The sequence below is a fragment of the Seriola lalandi genome, unplaced genomic scaffold (assembly GCF_002814215.2).
Source record: "Seriola lalandi dorsalis isolate HSWRI2012SDOR001 ecotype SW California unplaced genomic scaffold, Sedor1 jcf7180002054065, whole genome shotgun sequence".
In the NCBI taxonomy this organism is placed as follows: Eukaryota; Metazoa; Chordata; class Actinopteri; order Carangiformes; family Carangidae; genus Seriola; species Seriola lalandi.
Window position 1 is genome coordinate 284,060 of NW_019524618.1, and position 24,077 is coordinate 308,136.

The 24,077-nt window shown below is 39.9% G+C and overlaps 1 protein-coding gene across 1 annotated transcript; it reads right to left on the reverse strand.

Moving 5' to 3' along the window:
- Positions 1-594: 594 nt before the first annotated feature.
- Positions 595-23,777, reverse strand: gas7a (growth arrest-specific 7a). The gene is made up of 10 exons (XM_023403197.2): positions 23,198-23,777; positions 18,018-18,107; positions 15,764-15,879; positions 13,296-13,370; positions 11,518-11,596; positions 9,784-9,915; positions 8,253-8,376; positions 5,383-5,462; positions 5,000-5,098; positions 595-2,611 (listed from the first exon to the last, which is right to left on the reverse strand). Exons 1-10 carry the CDS (start codon positions 23,324-23,326, stop codon positions 2,498-2,500), a joined length of 1,038 nt encoding a protein of 345 aa, XP_023258965.1. The 5' UTR covers positions 23,327-23,777; the 3' UTR covers positions 595-2,497.
- Positions 23,778-24,077: the final 300 nt, after the last annotated feature.

Consider the following 24,077-nt stretch of genomic DNA (forward strand, 5'->3'; position numbering starts at 1 on the left):
ATCTGAGGTCATACATTCAAACACCTGCATCAGAAATATGAGCAAAACCATTACAACTCACAGACAAAGTAAATAACACTGGTTATCTGGAAGCAATGGCAGTGGGTTCCTATAGTCAACTTGACTGGAAACCTGTGACTTTGAAGGAGGGCCAAGTTGTTATGGCAGCTGGTTAGCCCCAGTTCGAGGGGCTAACCATGAACCCGCAAACATGGTGCTGTGGGACGTGCTGCTGGTCAAATGCTAACATCTTGGTGCTGGATACGACAGAGCACCTTCAAAGATCTTGTAAAGACTGTTGACTGATCCGTGAACTGTTCTGCTGAATAGGTGGTTGACTTTGCATCAGCTTGTCCTAAAGAGTGTTTTAGCTTTGGGTAATAGATGTTAAGAACCCACAATGACTCACTGTCCATCCACCTGCCTTTCTTTCCCTTCCAGTCTGGATCCCTGGATTGTATCCAGTATTGTTTGGTGAGCATGTAAGCTGACCAAAAGGTCAGAAGTTTCAGCTGGGGGTCAGGTGTGTGCGTGCTCAAAACAATAGTAACTGCCTATTTCTAAAATCCTGTTACATAATGACACACTGTGACATTTAATTTCCAAAGAGGAGATTTATTTTGGACACTGCATTCCACAGTACACCGTCTGGACAGAGGTCACCTATGATCAAACATTCTTAAAACATCAGGGACATTGAATGCACGTTATGAAAATGTTCACCACAGAAGGGCAGTTAACTCAACCGTTATATCATCATGAAACTGTTGCTTCTTGTCAAGAACATTTAGTTGGAACATAACTTCTTACATTTAGTGCACAACATTGACACACACTGATTAAAATCTCTACAACAGATATGCTTTTTAAAAACCTGCGCACAAAGCTGTTTGAGTTAAAATAAAAGTCAACGTACTGAATCCATCTGATTCAAATCAATGTGACTTTTCTTCCTTGAAAGAAAAAACGAATTATCAGTGTGTTGAAGATAAGGCAGGTAAGCATTTGTTTATTTTTTCACAGCAGTTTTTTTTTTCTCGTGCCCGGCATCTGGATTAAGATTAACAACTCAAGTCTTTGTTATTTGATCAGCGTCGTCCTATAAAGAAATTTAAAAGAACGACCGCAGAAAGGTAATAATCCAAATAAATCCAAAGCAACTAGGCCACAACAAAATGTAAAGACAGAGACAAAGACACACACACACATGTAAACACAGACACATACTGTACATGCAGTCTTTGATCAAATGTGTTTTATCTGCGTTTGTGCAACTGGCTTGTGCTCCACTGGATCAATCCATATCAAAAAACTTACCACCTTGTCTTCTCTGTAATTTGGTGAATTTTGCTTTCTCTGCTGCGTGTCGCTCCCTTTTATCGAACACCGCCGTAAAGATATTCTCTGTACATTTACCAAAAATAAAACAAACAACGTTGTACAGTACAAACACCTCATCAGCCCGAACATCTGGGGCCTGTTAAACATCTGACAGCAAAATACATCTAGACTGTATGTACAAATGTACACTGGTGTAGAGTAGAATATATCAAGGACATTCCAGGTATATAACCGTTAGGCACTAAAAGGTGTTTCAGTGTAACTTGGACCACCTTTTTCCTCCAGACTGATCCAAAATAGACCCTGGCCTAAATCTGATCGACTACGTGTTGGGACTTGTGCCGAGCATCATCAAATTCACATTCCAAAACACTGTATATGTGTGTGTGTGTGTGTGTGTGTGTGTGTGTGTGTGTAGGTGTGTGTGTGTGTGTGTGTGTGTGTGTGTGTGGTGTGTGTGTTTTTTAAACAGTTGAGGTTACTGGATGTTTATGCTGTACACTTGAAGTCTAATGTTTTTTCTCAGAAAGCTCCTAAATTGATTCTGTCACTCACAGAATACCTTGTGTAAATTCAATGACTAGATACCAAAACAACCATCATGGTTCCACATATTGTGCAGCTCTCCATACACAGTAAAAGCAAGATATTCAAAACATGCATTTCCACCAAAATGAACCAGCAAAATATGAAAATATATCATATTCATTCTAAGATCTCAATATGCTTCAATATCTGTATCTAAAATAAAGGGAAATATCAATAATCAGCCTTTTTTTGTTTGGTTTACTCAAACTGGAAAAGTGTCAATTGAAGCTAAAACTAAATGATTCAAAATACTTTTTTTTTTTTTTTTTTTAATAGTTTCAACTTTACAACAAGTAAACAGCAGAGTATGTTAAATGGCATTCAATAAGCTAATGTTGATTATGATAGGGTTAAAATTTAGAAGGAACATGCTGGTACTTTGATCCCTTACTGTTTCCTGGCTTCAGACTGCTTTAAGAATGAACCTTTCCTCGTGTTGTTCCAGTCTGAGAGAGGATGAGCAGACTCCCTGTAGTCTGAACACGCCACTGTCCCTGTTGTTAGAGGTGTTCTGGGACTCCGTGTTATAATACTGCAGACAGAACAGCTGATTCCAGATCAGGATGGTTTATATGTCCATGTCCACAGGTCGAACGTCGCCAGTGTTATTATCCTTCACCCACAGCTCTCGGTCCTTGGCTGGATCCACGTTCTGCAGCAGCTGGTCGACCGGCTCCACCGTCTAGAAACACGTGAACAATAACAGAATCCCATCAAGCATCAGGATCAGTACAGTTCATTTATTATTATTACCTCAGCAGGTCAGACACAAACTGTGTCTCAATTCAGGGGCTGCATCCTTCGGAGGCATTATTTGAAGTATCACAATGGCTCGACAAGCTTGTGCTGTTTCTAAGGCTCCTTTAAATGCAGCAGAGAAATACATCTTTTGTTTCCCAGGCAATGGGTCGATCTTTCACGGCCCAACCCATCCCAAGATTTCTTACACACCAGTGATGAATCATTCTTCAAAAAGAGAATAGGAGGACTCCGTAAATAAAGCAGAGGCCGAAGATAAATAGGAAATCCTCTGTAGACCAGACAGTCTTGGTTCGGCCTACACGGTCTATGTGGTCTTTGGAGGCCGTGCCTTCTTAGACCACATCCTCCAAAGGAAGGGACCGCTGAATTGAGACACAGCTACAGTCTACAGACAGGAAGCTAATGGGAGTTGTTGGTCCAACACTTTGATCCAAAACCAAAGAGTTCTCAACAATTACTTGGCATAAACTGGTATGAATATTCATGGTTTTTAAAGAATAGTTTAATATTTTTGGAAAAACATTTATTGATGAGAATATTGATACACATGATATAAATGCTCTAAATTTCCAGCCTTCCAAGAGGAAAATTCTGGGTGAAATGCTGAATCCTTTCAGTTTTGTCCATCTATAAAAGTTATTGCTACAGTAAAATATCCTTATTCAAATAAGACCTATGTACACTCTACTAGCAGATCATTGTTGATCTGTGTCTGAATCTTCTATGAGGAATTCCACTTGTCAGCCAGCGCACAGAAAATCATCTTTTTTATGGTACATTCCCACAGTGCTGACACAATATGTCTCATTAGATTTACAGGGTTTACTCTACACCTCCTAAATAAGCAGAGTGTCTGCGTGGGTTTTGCTCTGAGGCACCGAGTGACGACAGCGACTGTGTTGGATGAAAAGTCTGACAGAGGAACACCAATGGCTCACTCTGTCACAACATCTAGGCTCACCGCCAGGCTCGGCTGAAGTGGCGAGCAAGCCACGTCAAATCCAGTTAATAATAATGATAATAACGATAAATAATAATGTAAATGTTATAATGGTTTGTGTTGTTTGCTGATCAACTGATCGATTACAAAAAAAGAGGTGGGTAAACTGTTGTCCAATTGGGAATTAGAGAAATGCAAATAGCCTCCAATCTAAGCAAAATCAACTATATTTTAAGGGCTGTTTTTCACTGCTGGAGATCTAGCTGCTGACTGTGTTGGTAAGAAGCCAAATCAGCTGTTTTCAGGGCACCAGCATGCACCAGTCCCTTTAACCACACACAGTATCTTCATCTCATGTCTCTCCCTCTGGAGAAAGCATTAAATACTTATTTAATATTGTTGGATACTCATGTTTAGCCTTCCTTCAAAGTGGACAAAGTAATAGAAACACCTGGACAGCACAGCGAGAGTCCTCATGTAGCAGTTTTGTGTTGGCATATTGGTTCCAAATATCCTTGGTTAGAAATCAGTATCGACCCTTAAAAAACGATCAAAAAACTGACCCCTAATTCTTATTCCTTACTATGCTGCAGAAAACACACCAGTTTGTGTATTATACTTTATGTGTGTGTGATGGTGAATGAAGCACCATTTATCTTTCTCCAGTTCTTACTGGACTAACTGTGGTGACTGCAGATTCATTTAAGCAACTACACCTACAGATTCTGTATTACACAGTCTTCATCACTGAGAACTACAACTCTCTTTACCTGCTCTGCTGCACAAATCTGGGACAAACATTAAAAAGATTCCAGATTTAGTTTGACAATGACTATTTTTAAAAAAGTGATCTGCTCACAGTTGCACTGTAAATTATTCTGGGTTTTTTTTGTTTTTTTTTGTGTTCTCAATGTTTTCTGTACTATACAAATAAAGATTCCTTCTTGTCCAATAAACTTGCCTCACAATCGGCTTGTGCTGATGACATGACTGTCATGAGGCTGACAACACCTTATATGAGTAAAAATAAATTATCATTTAAGGAAGCTATGGATATGATTTCATATTTGTTAGATTAGTTTGACTCTACTTTCTGTAATGTATAGGCTACTGTGAATTTAGGTTGTATTCATGTCAGCCTGAGGCGTAGTGTATGCACAGAGGAAAAAAATAATAATTTGATATCAGTTTTGTTTTGAGCTTTGCGAATTTGCACAGGTTAAAAAAAAAAGACACGAGTAATCATGAATAGTGATGTGCATGGAAAGGAATAAAAGCATGATCTTACAATTTAAGATTAGAGTATTTCTGTTCAGCATTGACAAAGTAAATGTTCAGTAAAATGCAGGAAAACAAAATAAAACTCACACTCTGATTGAACATGTCTGTTTCATGGCGCAGAGTCGTGTATTGGCGTAAATGCTGCTGAATCCACTCGATTCGGTCGACCTCCAGTTTCTCCAGCTCCTGAAGTGGAAGGAAGACAGATGGTCAGTGCTAGACACAGCCAGTTCATCCTAGCGATGAGCTGTACTTCCTCATCTTTGAGTCTCAGACAGAAGTAAGATGGCCTTTTCTATAGAGACTGAAACATTTCATCATTATTTTCAAAAGCAAATCTGATAAAATTAGGAAAAGTCATTAGATATTAACCTGAAAAAAACAATGTGAAGTGTGTTTTTTTTAGGATGCTTAAGAGGACTACAAACAGAACTGTCTGTCTAATCTGGACTACAAAGAGGAGGTTTTACCATGCTGGTGGTGACCATCTCTTCAAACCATTTCGACTGGGTTTGGTTGTACAGATCCACACAGCGCATCAGGTCGTCTCCTGGAGAATACAGACAAGTACATGAAAGGTCAGGGGTCAGCAGCGGTCTGCTGTCAGTCCACCAGCGACACATCAATCAGCACTTACATGGAGTTAATTCTTTTCCCAAACTTTTCTAATCATCTTTTTCAGCTCTGCATGTCTGGTAGTAGTATACTGTGTAGTATGATCTGTGTACGTATGGAGTAAAACCCTTAAGGACCAGCAGAGGGCGCTCAGAAATCACTCATCAATGAGTTAACTCCTTCACAGAAGAATCATGGTTTAATGTGGACATGAAGTGTTACCATGACTTTGTTTTAGAGGGAAGTAAGGGTGGGATATAAGCTCTGTATAAACATTTAATAAATGACATACAACACACTATAATGTAGGTGTAATAAGATATAAAAACCTTTTAAGTGTTTATTAATGTATAGGATTTGTCAACAATTAAAACGTATCCTATGTTATTATAGCTGTTTTACAATGTTAGTTGTGCATTATGTGTTTCCACGCATTGGTGCTCACAGGAGAACTTATACATTATCATGTTATAAATCAGCTCTTTAAATTAAATTAAATCAAATCTTCAATGATAGTTATTCATTTTGACTGTGTGTCTCTGGAAGCTTAATCTCCATCTTGCTCATGATGCTGCACATTTCTGGGACAAACATGAAGAGGATCTCAGATTTGCTTTGACAGCTACTATTTTTAAATCATCTCTAAAATCCTCAACTGCTCACTTTACTTATTTATTTATTTATTTATTTATTTTAGAAATCTGCACTGTAAATTATTCAGCACTTGTGTTTGCTCCATTGCTCCATCACGGATCAATCATGGTTTAATGCAGATGTTTGTAGCTTTTACCATGACTTTGTTTCAGCTGTTCAAGCTGTTTCTTTATTAACAAAAGATTATTGATGATCATGACTGGCAGTGAAGGTGTCCACAGGCTCTACATTCAGACAACATATAAACTGATACAGACCCCAAATTAGAAACATTAGATATTGATTGTCATTATTTATTTCAGATTATAATATTTCAATTTTAGTTTGTTACTTCTCGTTACTTTTCAGATTAAGATTTTTGCATTAAAAGATCATATGGTAAGTTTATAAAACATATAACACACTAAACCAGCAGCTCTCAATCTTTTTGTAAAAGCAGGATACAGCTGCCCTCCTTGTCATGTCATGTCTGTGAGTCATCAGCAGTGCCAACAACAAATGATTTCAGGTAAATAAAGACTTTTCTGTTGCATTTGGGACAAATCACAGCTGATAACTGCTCTGTAACTGCACTGTATTTCGGGTTTACTCCTCTCTTTGTCTATCTGTATTTCATTTTCATTTCATGTATTTTATTTCATTTCTAAATTCATATTGTCTTATTTGCTTTATTCTGGCTTTCATGCTTATAGGTTTTTAATGTTATTCTAATGCTTTTCTTTGACTGAGCAAAGCCCTGTGATCTGCCTGTGTTTCAAGTTTGAAATGTGGTATATAAGTAAGATTGTGTTGCCAAGGTTGGTAACCACTGGACTAAACTAACTGTACATAAAGTAGCTAAAATTGGCTCCACCTCAAGCAGCTACAATAGTACAATGCTACTTACACACTGATACAGCAGTGTTAACAGTCAAATAATGTCATATTTAATAATACATCAGTTATATAAAAATACACACACACACTAAATCACTAAAATCACTACGGCTCATTACAATTCATTCAGTGAAGGTAAAAACACTTGAGTGCAGTGAGCCATAATGACATTTGGCTCAACCCTGAGGTAACAGCGGCGATCACCAACACATGGCTGACATCATTTGACTGTGGCTTACGAGTGATATTGATTAGCGCTGTGGACGGTGACTAATCTACTGAGTGGAAGAGAGGAAGAACCAGCTAAGTTCCCAGAGAGCTTTTACTCTACTGAATCAGGAGACAACAATCGCAACACGAGCTCATCTACTTCCTAAGTAAAATGTCAAACACAGTATCTCAGGTGGGATTTCTCTCTTTTGCTGTGCTCATCTTTTTGGTTTCTTCACTTTAGACTGGTGAAAAATTGAGTCCATATTTTGATACACATGCAACTTCCAGTATGTGGACATAAAGTCATTTAAATAAAGGCCTTCTGAAGCGCACTAATTAACACTATATATTATGTGTGCTTAATCTGTACAAAAACAAGTGTAAAAATGACAATTAGCTATTTCTTGGCTGAAAGCAGCTGTCAGGAAACCAGAGAAGTTACATCTCATGGCATTAGAAACAGTCCAGCACTAACCCACTGTAAAACAACAAATTGTTGTTTTTATGCACCGTTTTTTGTACGTTTTGTATCAAGGTACAAAGTTAGAGTCAGGATACGGTTCGCCTAGCTTAGCCTGGATTGGAGGTAGGGGAAACAGCTGGGCGGATGGATAAACCTTTGTTACAAAGAAATAGTTCCGTCACCGACTCAACCTAAAACCAAACACTGGTGTTTTTTACACTTTTTTTACACTTCAGGCTAATGTAAATTATGTCAAAATAAAGCAACTTAACTAAAAGCAGCTTAACTTGCTTTTTTCTGTGATTCACCTTCTTTATCTTTACAACACTGATAACAAATGTTAACATGTTTCTTTGTGCTTTTAAAACCTTAATTTTCAGCACTGTAGTTTTTCTCCTGCTTTGGGTCACTGCAACTTCTCTCTCTTCCATGTGTCTCAATGCAGTTATTTGGTGACATCTGAATAACTTCACTGTTGTCACTGCCTCTTATCTAAGCTCGGACTCTGTGACCTCTGACCTGCTTGTGTGGATTTCCGTCGGGCCTTCTTTATGTCCTCCTCCGTCTTGTTGCTGAGTTTGATCTCCAGCTGCTGGGTCTTCACCTCCAGATCCTTCTGCCTGTCTGCCAGGGCTTTACGGGCCTGCACACACACACACACACACACACACACACACACACATACACACACACATACACACACACACACATACACACACACATAGACATCAAGCAGGATGTGTGAACGTAGAAACAACGAGTCATTCAGCATAATCCTCAGATGTACTGTACGAACATCTATTACTAGAGTCATTACAGCCTTTTCATGTTGGCTACTGATATCCGCGCTCAGATCCTGGTCTCATCCTTTAATCGTTTCTTAATCCACAGTCATTGAGTCTTTCCTCTCATTCTCTACAGAGGCACCTCACCAAGGTCATGGTGTAATGGTGTTTGAAAGGTAAACATGCAGTAACAGTGATGAGCAAGCCAAGAAAATCTGTTTTTCAACAGCCAACAGCGAAAAGAAATCATGTGGGCTGGAGTGATCCTAAACCCACTGCTGTCAGGAAACCAGTGGAACCAGGAAACAATCCAGTGCCGAATTCAGTAAACTCTGAATGAAACATTGCATTGGCAGACAATAAAACTTTAAAGCTGAAGTCTGACTTTAGTTAAGTTGCCCTTACACCTCAAATAGAATCTATGAGATTTATTGAAAACATAAAGTTCTTTAGTTATATGGATGATTATTTCTCATTCCAAATCCTGCACTGTTTGATTTAATTATAGATTTTTATCATTTTGACAATATGTATTTAATTATTTTTTCTAATGTGCTGTATAGTTGTCCTAATATCAAATATCCTATACTGTAGAAAGTGAAATGTCTATGTGTTGTTTGATTATAAAGCAGGTCTAGGTTCTATATTAATACTGTGAAAGTATCAAAGCCTCAGTCCACAGAGAAATGCAAAAACAGCCTGTATTCGGAAACTGAGCCTTAAAATGAGCCGTCAGGACATCTGTAACTTTGTGATGTCACAACAAAGCAGTCACCGCCCTCAGCCATGCCTCAAGCCCCACCCACCTGAACCCACCATCCAACCTTGCAGGATTTGGTGTCTATGAGTGTTTACCTGAAATCTGCTATATTTTTGTTTGATCTCTGACAGTCAGTCAGACAGGAACATAATATTTGGCTTGTATTAGTTTACTTCTTGTCGTGCAGACACAGTGTTCACATATTGCTGACACCCACTGCAACGTTCATGCTGTGTGTGTTTATACAGAGGAAACAAACTCATTCATTAAAAGACTGAACAGGTTGGAAGCAAAAATAAAGTACTGTATAAAGATGTACCAAGTAAAAGCGTCACTGAAGCTCTTATGTAATCTCTGTGATATAAACACTGATGTGTATTTGTGTTTATTTGGAAACACTGGCCAGGGAGTAGTGCAGGGAAACAGTATTCCACCAAACTGGCTGATATTAAAATAAATAAAACCCTTATGTACATATGTAAAAATATGTAAAATCTCTCAGTACCTTCTCCACACCTGCGTAGCGACTCGCCAGCTGCTTCCTGAGGTCGGCGATGTGATGGTCGTACTTTTTCAGGTCCTTCTTGAAGTTGTCACCTCTGAACGTCAGCAAAGGTTTCTCTACCTCAGAGTGGAGCTGTGGAAACAAGCCACTCAGCTGTCAGAGCTGCTGCTGTAGTGTAGCAACAGAGCTTGATGTAACATATGAAAAGCGGCAGTTTTTTTTAAAACCACAGTAAAGTTCAGCTTTTTGTGACTTATTGTGTAATAACGCCTGTTTCCTGTTCTACAGTTGGATCCATCACCATAAGGGGAGAGTCTCAGATTCTGTTTCTCTCACCAAACATAGACTGACGCTAAAAACTTCTACTTAGTCAAGGACAATTAGTTAGTCTTTCTAGGAAACACAGATGGATACTGACATCTCATTATTATCTATTTTTCACTTACCTACCTTATCATTTCCTAGTTTTTACTTAGATAATGTGGGAATTAACACTTTCTCTATTTTCTGTAGGATTGGTACCAAACTCTGTAGCCCTTTCTTGGTTTAGTTGTAATTTACAACTAAATACTTAAATATATTTAGGAAAATATGAGGAAAGTTTCAAGGAAATTAGATGGAAAACATGAGAATTGCAAAATAAAACATTTCCAGTGTCTGTCAGGGTTTGTTGTCTCTCCATACAGAATGCTATTCTAGTGACAATGCCAAAGCTATAGATGAAATGTAGCTTATTAGGGACTCAGAGAAGAAAATGAGCACAGTAAGACTTCTCTTTCCCAGACTGCCCACACATTACTTTCTCCTCACCCACCCTCATAATCAGGCACAGAGTGTCCGAGTGCTGGTGGAGCAGGGAAGAGCCTGCATGGCCCTGGGTGGGGGCTCCTCAGAACACGTAGCTAATTAATTAGACAACAGAGGGCGATGAGAAGCTCCGAGGCTGCCTCTGCGTTATTTAAGGCTGCGTCTGAGGCCAGTGAGCGGTTTCTGCATCGCTGCTAATCGGAGTGCGGACGGGTCATTTTCTTCGGTCAGCACCAACAAGGTTGAGGTAAACAAGCCCCCGTCACCCCAGGACATGGTCAGATCGAGTATCCATTACTGCAGTTGATTGAAATATTAAACACTTGACCTGAGGACTCCTCAGCATGCAGCTTAGAGAAAGTGATAAACATCCTCATGTACCAGCATACATTATTATTATTATTATTATTATTCCAGTGATTTATGTATTCTGTATGTATGTGTTTGTATGTGCTTTTTATGTCTGTGCTCCTACTTTGCATCTTTCAATTAGCTCAATTCAGTTCAATTAACTGTTGTGTATGTTGTATTATGTACTTCAGTGTTGCATTTTTTACATAGCAGAGCAGTGTCCTGTATGATGTTTCTGTCTAACATTGATATTCTTATCTCTTTTTATTATTGCTCTGCATGTTTATCAATGAACTCAATATTATCAGGTTCTGATTTTTAGGGTGACTTTTACAGACATGCTTATCAATGTGCACTGTTCCTGTTAAATAAGCCAATAAATAAATAAATTAATAAATAAATTAACCTAAGCTACTAGTTACTTTTTATACCTGAAATCTTTAAGAGGCTGGAATCAGGAAACGTTGGGAAAAAAGTTGCAGAGTATTTTTTCTGTCAATCAACTAATCCACCAGTTCGCTAATCGTTTTCAGTTCCAGGTGAGATTTCACAATAAAATTCCTCATTAGACGTTACCTTGTTGGAGAACTTCAGGTGAACCTCAGCCTCGTCATGGAGACTCTTCTTCAGCTGAGTCCAGGCTTCTCCGAGAGTCCTGAGAAAAGATTGAGGTGATTGGATGAAACATTCAGAGAAACATTGAGCACGTGGAGGAGGGTCTGACTGTGGTCCTCATGTATGAGGACCCCCAGTAGTGAGCCAATGGGAAGAAACTAAGTTTCCCATCACTTCCTCAGGGTTCGGCAAATTCAAGGACTTTTCTAGGTCTTTCCAGGCGCAGGTCCCTAAAATTGAAGGACTCAACAAGGCGTAGGTTGACACAGATCAATGTAAATTACAGTTAAACTAAGAATTTATATAATGAGAACTAGCAGCATTACACAAGCTCACAGACAATAATTAAAAAGAGAGAGAGGCCTGAATATGTGAACACTCCTCAACTGTGCTGTGTTACAGTGATGCAGACTCTGTGGTCTCCTGCACACATGCAGACAGCAGCATGCAGCCTAACAAAAAATACATATCAGAAAAACTTTTGCACAGAAATATATAGATTCTAGTGCTTTCAATTATCTGCCTATTTATGTCTATTTTCAAGGCCTTGATGATTTCTTTTTTCTCAAATTCACAATCTTTCAAGGATATCAAGGACCTGTGGAAACCCTGCAAACAGGCTACTACTTTTACATATTAACATGAGCAAAACAAATTTACATTAAACATTTTTTTTATCCTGAGCGGAAACCAGTTCAAAAATACTGGATGATAGGTTTCTCTGTGTCTTTATTTCATGTAAAGGTTTAAAAGGCAGTGGGGCTGATTTTCACTACACGATTATCGTAACCAGAAGAATTCATGGTATTCACAATATTATTGCAACATCTATGGAACATTTTAAATTTGCTTTTTGTCTCTTTTTTTTGTTAATTAAAGTGTAGGAAGGTGGAGAGAGTGTGTGTAAAAGAGAACAACTACACTTAATCGAGAGTGAAAAGGCAAAAACATGAACTGATAAACAAAAGATTCACAAGGTCTAACATCTGCCATCACTGTATTATCACATGTGTAGTATTAACACATTATCAATATTTCATATTTTTAAATATCATTGTTATTGTTTAATACTGGTATATCACAACACCCCTAGAAGGCAGTGTGAGTTTAGGCACAAAAACTCACTGACATCAGTTTTATTCCCCAGAACATATCATATTAGATTCTGTTTCACATGGATCTGTATGGATAATACATTTCTCTCACACCTCATGAGAGGGAATAGTTGGCTCGTTTTTTTTACCCAGAAAAAAAATTACATTAATACAACTTACAGACTTGGGTGATGTGGGTAACATCACTCTGAATAGTAGATTTATTTCAATGAATTCCTGCAAACAAACACTCTTATTATCTGGTCCCAAGTCTGCGTCTTTGTTAGTTTCAGTTTTATGGCTAAAGCTGTAATCATGGAATTTCCAGACCTGGAAAGGAACCAGAATCTACTGATCTGCTCTTTTGAGCCAAGCTTCTGTTCTCTCTGCTGAATTTGAGATCTTCTCAGAGATTTCTGTTATTTCTCTGACAAACCAACATGAAAAAACATCCAGTCTTTCATGAAGTATCTGTCTTTGAATGGTGCATCAGACACAAAAAGCAGCGTGGGAATAAGCCTATTTTAAACACTCCTATCTTTAGACGCAGTTCTGTTAATTACTGACACTATCTCCTGCTCTGCAGAGGGAGCTTTGGAGCCGCACACACTGTTTCGTCTTACAGCGAATGTTTACTGCACTCACCCTTCCTCCTGTGCTGCCAGGGGGCTCAGAGACAGCTTGGAGAGGTTCTTGGCATATTCCTCCTCAATCTTTATCCTGAAACACAAACACAGAGATGGGAAAGCTTCCTGGCAAAAAGAGAGGACAAAACTGCTTTAGTGAAGTGGAGGAAAAAAAGCTTAAACACAGATCTTTTCAACGGGGCACTGCAGCAGAATGAAGGAAAACTTCTGCTACAGTTTGCTGCAAAGACTAATGGCACACACAGCCCTGACTCCTGTACGTCAAAAATGCCATTGTACTTGTAAAAAAAAAAAAAAGACTCCAGCTGTATTTTACAGAGTGACTGTTCTTCTGCCTCCATTTTTCACATTTGCCCTGAGGGACATTCAACGAGTGGCGGCCATGTTTGTGCCCTTTGTGACATTCACCTCCTCCGCCGATATCACATTTACCATCCACACCTGAGTAAATCTGTCACCTGAAGAAGGTCACAAGGCTCGTTCTCTGACTTAATGTTCGGATACAGAGCAGCCCAGCGAAACAACGCACGAAAAGTCTGCACTTGAAAGAAATCTTCCTGAAGGATTTGGGAGACGGTGGCCTCTTGAATCAGGAGTAACTTCACTCATTAACTTCCCACGACTCGGACCAGGACATGAATAGAGCTTTTGTAGAATTAGGTGGCGCTAATTACATAGAGACCTAGTTATCTATGTTGCTTTTGTCAATGTGGTTCAGACTCAGTCAGTTTCCTGTATGTTCAGTTGCTGAGGGGAGATCTGTAGCTCCTTTAATTACTGGGTTCAGGCATAAATTGCAACCCTCAGCTGTGAGACACCAGTTTAATACGAGCATCCTACGGATCCTTTATAAAATGGAGTTTTCTCTGTTGATTGTTGTGGACCTGCCCAGGCTGTGCAAGATCTTCTCTGGGCTCTGGCTCATGTTGTGGGGGACAGTGGCTCCAGTGCTTTAGCTCCTGTGCTCTGGAATCATCTTCATGCCTCAATCCACCATCTGTTTTTAAATCTAGACTTGGGGCACGTCTTTTTTAGCCAAGCTTTTTCATTACCATAAATTATCAGCATTTAAAGTAAGAATTTAAATTGTGCCAACAGATGAAGCTCGTCTCTTATTTCAGCGTGATTGAGTAGCTACTGATAACTTCACATTTTAATCTGTGCTTCATTACAAAGAGAGAAAGTTCTGTTTACTTGTGTTTTTCAGTTGGGGAATGCAGGAAAATCAGTTTGCATCTGACCTGTAAAATCTTGCCAAAACTCATATTAAATAAACCTTTCTTTTATTATTAATTCAGTGTAATTGATAAATTGGTCCTTTTCAAGTTTGAACTGTTTAATTAATCACTTTCAGAACTTAAAATCATGAGCGCAGTTTTACAAAATGTGCAATGGATTGTTTATTTAACTCATCAAATCAAGTTATTTAGAAATGCCTTTAGCTTATTGACTTATACTTCCCACCATGCATTGTATTAAGAATAAAATACTTAATTTTTCTGATATAAAATACCTACTAGATGGAGGATGTGATGTGTCTGTTTATACATGTTTATACATAAACAGTGTCCCTGTTTCTTTCAGAGTACTACAGCTGGTATATCTGGGCTTCTCAAAACCTGGATAAGAACTTATCCAGGTTTATAATATGATGTTTTCATGTGCAAACACAAAAAGGGAATGCTTTAAACCCTGATTATAACCAGGATACTTATGTCCATGTGAACACACTCAATGTGTTAGTTCCTCTCTTAACACTCTTCTCACCCCTGTGGCTTTCGGACCAAATCTTTAAAACCCAGTCACAAATATACAGGTTCATTAAAAAAAAAAAAAAAAAGTTAAATGATTTCCTAAAACAGCTGGGTGCAGTAGTTTCTGTTGTCACTCAAACATGAGGAAATAGAGCATTTGTTGGGGACTATTTTCAGTAAGGGATTAATCCACATTTGATGCTCTAGTGAGTATTTGTGGTAGCAGGATGGTGTGTGTGATTGAGTCAAAATAAACAACAGTGTGTGTTAATGGTGATGAAAGAACATGTCACCTAGTGACACAGTGTGGCTCACTGATGTGTTTTAATAATTTTTGGAAACAATGGAGCTCCACGGCAGAAAAACATGATTTATCAGACTTTAGATACACACACACAATACTTGGTGGTCAGATCAATTCATTGATGGTTTTGGTCTTTCAATGGGTTTTGCTGACAGTGATAAAAATATCACCAGTCTCATTTTTTAAATGTGCCACTGACAAGCTCAAACATTATGTTTTCTGAGCTAGTTTCATGTAACTAACTTCTATTTTAAACAACAAGTGGCTCCTTCAATGGGAATATTTCTGCCTCCAGAGCAGCTCTGCTTCTGACGCTCTTGTTAATTAATTTATAAACCTTGCTGTGAGGAAGCAACACAGTCCTTTTTGTTGTTATAATCCAGTCTTATCTGACATTAAAGCTGTTACCTCTCGTGGATAAACTCAGCCATCTCTTTCTGCATCTGCTTGCCCTTCAGCTGCTTCTGCAGAAGAACCTCGAAGCCCGCCACTGAGGTGGTCCCCTGGGGGTCTTTCTTGTCGGTCTGAAGAACAGAAGGGCATCATTCAAAGACGGCAGTGGACAAATAAACAACCACAGCTACAAGTTCATGGACAGAGTGTCCTGTAACATCTCTTGTGTTGTTTACATTTGAGAGCATGTAGGTTTGTGAGAATGGGCGTTGGGTGGTGAGTCAGAAACTATGAGCATGAATGTGTGACTCACACACGCATGTCAAGGAGGGCATGCGTTGGTGTGTGTTTGTACGTCAATCACTGATGGGTGAATCTGTATTAGGTGTGTGTTCTTGAGCACGAAAATGTTAAACAAGATTCAGCGATGTGCAGCACTCTTGTTTGTGACAGGAGTGATGTGTGTCGCCACGTGGAACAGAGGTGCCAGATTTATTTCACACAGCAGGTTTGAGCAGCAGCTCAGTCGACGCACAAGACATCACGAGCAACACGACACGACAGGTTGCAAACAAGGAGAAAAACAGCAATAAAGGAGGAGGAAACAGGCATTGGATTTCAGTCAATAACGCAGGATGAAGGGTGTTCGATTCAAATCTAATTTAGGGTGGAAATGTATGGAAACTGAAAATTACAGGAGCCACTGGGGAAACATTAGAAGCAGGAAGATCATTGTGTTTGCAGAGAAGCTGGTCGATTGGTTTTCCACCTGTAATCCTCCAACATGAAAGCCAATAGCATCTTTTGTTAAATGAGAAGAAGAGTATTGGATCCATTTGCAACCAACAAGAACATATCTGCTGTTTCACTCATGTTTTAGTCACATCATTTATTTTAAACAGAATTTAAGTCTCATTTAGCCTCAAACTGCAGCATACATTTACCATCATAGAAATGTTCTAAAGGTCAATAAAACCTGTTGATGTGAATGGTGTTTTGTTCGCGGTTTGTCAAACCAAACAAATACATACTTTACATACATACTCTATGATAAGTTACCTTGTGATATAGGGAAGAAAAAAAAGAAAAGAAGGAAAAAAAAAAAACTTGCAGTATTCTAACTCTAACTCTAATACTGGATTTAGACTGGACAACTGTATCAGTATTTGAGTACAGCCGCTCAATTGATTAGTTTTTTGGAAAAAAATGATTCCTAAGGTTCTTCAAATGTGACAGCTCACTGGTTTTCTTGGTCTTACCGTCAACTTTTGCTTTAGGCGATTAACTGGTCCGATCTAATCAATTATGAAAATAAACAATAGCTGCAGCCTAATATCTAAAAGTTAAAAAAATCTGATAATGGTTGATATTTACTTTTACTTTATAAGAATCTCTGTTAACTGTTTGTAGTCATATCTACTCTTTTTGTCCATAGTAAGAAAAAACTAGACAATAGAACTAAATTTTAAGAAGTTTTTAAATATCACGATAGAGAAACATATATTTCTGTAGACTTTTAAATGCTTTCAGATCAGATGAAGGATTAAATGCTCTTTCATAAATTGAGAAAAAATCCTGCTTTTTTTAGGGGATAAAAGTGTGAGATGAGGCTGATTTCTAAGTTTACAAACAGAAGACACTCTGAGTTAACGTGGATTTTCAAAGATAGTAACAATACCAATGTGTATCTGGGACCTCTGAAGTATGAAAACCTCATTCAAATCTCATTTTTGTAAAAACTAAAAATAGTTTAGAACAGGGCCTCTCTTAGCAATATGTCACATGGCTCAGTTCATCTGTTTAGATAAAGGATGGTAATGTTTATTTATTTATTTAATAAAACTAATATTGTTGTTATTTCAGTGTTTTTTGTGTTGGCAGCATTTAACAAATACCATTTCCCATGCACATTTGCAGGCTAATGCTGCATTCATGTCATTTGAGACGGTTGGTAAAGACAAGAAAGTTTCTCATGGCAACAACTTGCAAGCGCTCACATCGTTTGACAGCTGACGACTGTTGAGATGACAGAGGTGACTGTGTGCGGGTTAAAAATACTTTGCATTGACAGTATAACACCATATCCCTTCAATGGACTTTGGTTGATGTGAGGCGTCGAGTTTCCCAGTTGAAACAACCTCTTGGATGTCGGATGTACGGTACATAGTGTTAGTGTTAGGTCTCAGGTCTCTGCATAACTGTGGCACTTATCATCAAAATATCACCTGGGACAGCTCTGTTGTAGTTGCTGTGTTTCAGCAAAACTCACCCAGAAGTAATCGCAGTAGCTCCATTCGTTGGGTTTGAGGAGCTGCTGCTCCGGACCTTCTCCAGGCAGAGGGAAAGTCACACAGTTGATCTGAAGTGAAGAGAGAAGAAACACAGAGATGTTTCCAGTGACAAATAACAGAGCCGCGAACGGCTGTGAGCCAAACGCATATGTGAGAGTGTATTGCAACAGTCGAAATATTATCTTTGAGAGAGTGAGGTAACAGGCCTGGGTTTCATTTGGATCGTGTAGATGAGAGGAAAAAGGTCAGACATGAGTAAACATATGAATGAGCCAATGTTGGCCATCCAGAAGGTGACCCATGGGCCTTCAGGGGGGGAGAGCAATAGGGAGAAAACAGAGAGAGAGACAAGCCTCTCCAGCTGAAAACAGAGGGACCTTTTCTACAATGTCCCTCAAATTAAACAAATGAACTTTATACACTTGAGAATATGTGTTGTAACAGATAAACACACAGCACTCAAGTCTGAACACAGACTCCATGGTCCACAGCATCTTCAATTACTCTTGGGGCTGCAATTATGTAATGCTCACCATCTGTGAGCCCTCCTTCCTGGCAAGGCGAGATACCCTCTGTGCCATGTCAACCGCTGTTGCAAACTGCATGGGCATCCAGACAGGATGCCTCATCCACAAACACACAAAAACACACTGAGTCACAGTGTTTACAGCCTGGGCTCTCCACTGTACTGCTGCCACACACACTAAAGAAAAACATGCAGCATTTAGCTCACTCAGCTGAACTGCTTCATTTCTTTCACTTTCAAATTTCAAGTAAAAGTGGGAGATGGATCAGACAGATCTTTCACTGCCCCCCCCCCCCCCCCCCGGAACAGCATCACGATGTGCAGCAAGTTTAGAATCACTTTGGTCAAAGACGACTTTAACCCACACATTGTCATTACAAAAATGGTTTATACTTTACTACTCCCCTATCATTAATAACCTGTATATAAACGTCGAAAAAATGGTTAAATAGCTGCTTATAACTTCCCTGCAGTGTTACAAAGTATTCATCTAATGTTTATAGCTTTGTCCCAATTCAGCCGCATCCTCGCCTTTATAGACCAAGTCCGGTCGCTGTAAAACTGAAATGAAACGGTCTGGTCTGTGGAGGATTACTCATTTATACTCCTTTATCCTGATTTATTTGCGGAGTCCACCTTATTCATCTCTGGTGCGCAACAAATCTTGGGATAGGTTGGACCACGGAGGATCCACCCGCTGGATCCTTCATTGCCTGGAAAATGGATGACGCATTTGAAGGAGCCATTGAAATGGGAGAACCTTGTCCTACTGCTGTGATGCGATCTGGTTTAAAATGCAGCCTTCGAAGGATGCAACCCTTGAATCGAGACACAGCTTATATGCTACTTATAAATGCTAAACACTACAGTGTTACAACAGAAAAATATGAAACACTTTAAAATTCCTTATTGTTTTATAAGAATTTGACTCTTTAGGATCCAATAAAAAGTTAATTTATTAAACTGTATTTGTGCCATTAACCCCTGAACACACTCCCTCATTCTCGTGCACCAACCTGGTCAACTTTAAATGTTAAAACCAAAATGTCAGACTGAGTAGAAGACATACTGAGCCAAAGTTACAAAGACACAACCATAGTAGAAAAGGTTATTTGTCCCACCTACTTTTCTTTTAAAAAATGTAATAAAAGGCCTGCATTAGGAGCTGTAGTCACAAGTCTGAACCAATTCTGTTCAACAGCTGCTGCAGTGATGTGTGGATCCTAAAACAGATGGAATTAGGAGATTTAGAGCCTTTAGACAAAGTATAATCTATCAGGATTGTGTGAAGATTGAGTTCAGTACAAACTGAAACACACCTTAAGTAGTGACTCTAAGGCCAGTAATTGAATTTTAATGGAGTCTTTTGATGTAACACTCTGACACTTTGTCTGTTTGGTGCTGAGCAGGCAGTGTTTCTGACGAACAGTCTACAGTATGAGCAGCCAGAAAACCAACGATGACCTGAAAAGATCATTTTCTGTGGACTCTGCACCATAGACACATCTGATTTATTTAAAAATATGACTTTAATGTACAATATCTCTGTCAGTGGAATGAGATTCTCCTCTGTTACTGTTGCACTTTGTAATTTATCATAATATGGGAGTATGTTTACATAAAACACTGAGCATGAAAAAGCCAAAGATCCAACGAATACTCGACATCTCGAGATTGACCTCTTCATTCTCTGCACTGCAACCGCAGCACTTCATCTGAGCAGCTTCCAATAAACAACTTGAAAAACAGATGAGTAATACTCTTGCCTCTCTTACATAATCACTAAAATCCAAAGGAAATACTGACATGGCCACCTGCCAAACGGGCATACCGATACAACAGGAAACAACTACAACGCAAGCAGTGATATACATAAACAAGACACATTAACTCTCAGTAGCACTCTGTAATCTAAAGGAGCAGCAGTGTGATTTACTCCACGTGCCGACCAGTCACTTTGTTCATTTTCTGCCTCAGAGATCATACTGATTGTCATGGGCACCAGATTTTCCATTACACTGGCTCCACATTCATCATGACTGTTGTTTATCTGCCTCTCACATCCTGCAGAAAATGAGACCATTTATCTGCAGGAAGCCTGTCCGACGGACTTACTTCTCCTTTATGGCTGCTTAGTGAGGTACTCCAGGGTTGGGGGTGAAATATTAATATAGATTACCTAAATGACACAGCATGTAACAAATCCTTTTGAGGGATCTGAGGCCGTTCTAGGGATGTTTGAAGTCGTTGGACGTGGGATGTTGCAGCAGGCTGTGTTGCCATGTTGCATTCTTGTATGTTGCAGTTTAGCACAAAACAAAGCTGTGAGCAACATATAACAGCGCTGATTTGTCGAGTGATTTGGGACATTTTGTCCTCACTCATGATTCATAAACATGCACTCTCATGAGGGTTTTATATCCAGGCTGCAGGCTATGGTTATTTCATTTCACATTTTAAGGTTTTATTTTTTTGTTCTTTTTTTTTCTTTGCTGAATACGAGGAAAAAAATCATGACACAGTCAAAGAACTAATGGCCCATGAGACATGAAAAATAATGGTTTTGCAGTCAAACAAACAACTGAAACATTTCCTCTCTCCAACAGAATGTTTCAGCAAATGAGACTGTAGGATGCTCTGGCGCTGTTGCTAAGCAACAAATTACTTTTGCTGTAAAAGACCCCCCCGCCTCCCATCCACATACACACATCTTCCCATAACAAAACAATCTCACACTTTCTCTCTATTGCCTTTTTCTTCCCTTATTCCTCCCTTCTCCTCTTTGCTGACCAATTGAAACCTCCCATCCGAGTCCCGCCAACGACGCCATATGACTCTCTTTAACGAGCTGCCGTTCCCAGCGTGCCTGTACTGAGCGCATGCAGCATAGCAACAAGTCAGACTGAATGAATGTTTAATAAGATGAAAAACATAAAAGGCTGAAACAGATGAATTTGGTCTGACTGGTCGCCGTTGGTGAAGGTGAAAACAAGGTTACAGAGTGGCTCCTTGATTCTCCTATCTGATGTGCGAAGCCTCGGCGTCCTGTGAGGGTCCATTTTGCCAACAGTCATGGATGTGTGCGTCTCCATGACAACTGTGGAAGGGTTGTGTAATGTGAGGTGCACCATGGCGAACAAAAAGACACCTTTGTGGACTGACGTCATCCAGCCACAACTGCAGATATAATCTTCCTCACCTGTAATTTTTTTCCAGCTCCACTCGTTGCAGCAGAAATAATGAATATGCAGGATTAGTTTACACCACTGCACACTTCTGCCTTTTCATAGGTGAAGACTTCTCTGCAGACATGAAATTATGCAAAACTACAATTAAATAAATAAATAAATAAATCTCTCATGCCTCAGCTCTACACGAGAATTCAGTAGATACACATGGAGCCAAAGCACACCGTGTAAGCATCATCTATCAGCGGTGAAACCCTTCGAAAAGGCCATGCAATAAAAGAGGACATCTTTTTTTTTTTTTTTTTTTTCAAACAGTACGTCTTTACTGAATATCTGAATGGCTCACCCACCCCCCACCACCACCGTCTCCTATGCCAGTGTTTTCCATTTCAACACCCATTAATCAGTGCTATTGCTTTTGTCACCATGGAAACTGGACTTGCTGCATCTCTCACAAAGGTCTGGTTGGGGTTTTTCACAATAGCTAGACTGACGGCTCCCGTGGCTGCAGCAGGTCAGCGAGCCCATCGAGCGCAAAATCAGCCCCTGTGAGACACAAAAAAACCCTCTGTCTGCCTTCACTACCACCACCACAGGTTCGCCTAACCCTTTGCTATTCCCCTCCTCCTTCAACAGTCATCATTATGGACTAAGAGATTACATAACCACAGCTACTGTCTGGGCATCTTGAGACAAATATACTGTATACTTCATAGGATATATCCTGGTGTAGAGCACATTTAAATCCTCCTCATCACAGACTGACAAAGAGAAGTGTACAGCCTAAATTCTACTACAAACAGAAAGGGAGTTATTTAGTGTTCACTTCTCAAATGTTGCTGGATGACAAACAGCAGCGCTGTGTGACCTGCACTGCCCTGCAGATTACATGTGCAGCCCTTTGAGGAAGAAAAAAAAAAGGGGAATAAAATACCACACTGAGCAACAACTCAATGCCAAAACCACTCAGAGATTGCTTCTTTATCTGACAGACAGAAGGCTGTGTGATACTAAAAATACCAACCATCAGTCTGCAGGCTACTAGATCATCTTTGGACTTTTCACTCACTTAAATAATAATTCAGCATGATGGAAACACATGAGCATGTTACCAGCATAAATTTATCTTTGACAAGCATTAAATCAATATTATAGATCAAGACCAGTCAAGTCTGTGAGATAGAAATGAGAGCAGAACTCCTGGACAGCTTTCTCTTCATTCAGACTAATGTGGTTTCCAATATGCAGGGAACCCTGTGTTACTCTACAATGCACTACAAATAATGACAACAGATGATAGAAAACAGGAAAAAAAGATGAGGCATGAACTTATTTCTGGGACATGAGGAGCCTCAGAGACACTCAGAAGACGAAGATAGAGCGAGAGAAGTAGATGGAAGAAGCTGAGGAAGAGGAGACGAAGATTAAGTTCCTGGGTACTCACAGTGATCTTGGTCTCCTTGACCTCCTTGATCTGCCTCTTGGCCGGTGAAATGGAGCCAGGGGGCTGCGGGGCGAGACAGGAGGGATCGTCAAAACTCTCCTCAGTATCAAAGCTGGCTTCCATCATCATCCCTCTCACCTCCTCCTGCTTCTCTATTCTGGGAAAGCCTCGCTCTCTCTCTCCCTCCACGCACCGAGGCTGCCTTCAGTCTCACAAGCCACGGAGTGAGTGGAGAAGAGTCGCGTTGCAGGGGGAGGGGAGGGGGAGTGGGGGTGTGTAGTGGTGGGAAGGTAGCGCTAGGGTTGAGGAGGAGGAGGTGGGGTGGGGTGGGGGGAGTTGTAGGGAAGCGTGACGAAGTCTAGCCTCCGGTTAAGCTGCTGTCACACGAGTTTTAAGGTTGAAGGCTGCAAGGAGATGGATGCTGCCTGCAAGGGAGCTCTGTGTAGCCACCACCACCTCACCTTCACCCCTCACCCCTCACCAAACGCCATCCATGCAGAGAGACAGAAAGAGCAAGTTCACGTATGAAGATGCTGGAGCACAAAGGCGAGGATGTGAAGGAAAAAAGGACATCAAGAAAGAAACAGAAAAAAAGGCAGAAAGACTTAAGAGAATAAAATGAGGAAGATGAGGGTGAGGAGGAGGAGGAGGGGGATTTATTTACATGATCCTTGCCACACCTCCCTCCCCAGAGAGCCTGATAGTGAAGGAGGAGGGAGCAGCAGCAGTGGAGGAGGAGGGGGAGGAAGAGGCGGCGGCGGCAACGGCGGTGGGGGTTGGTTTCATGGAAATGGCTGAATGATGATGTTTAAGAGACTAATTAGGATTGCGAGGGAAACTGGAGGAGGTGTGGGGGGGGGGCAGCCAATGAGATGCAGCT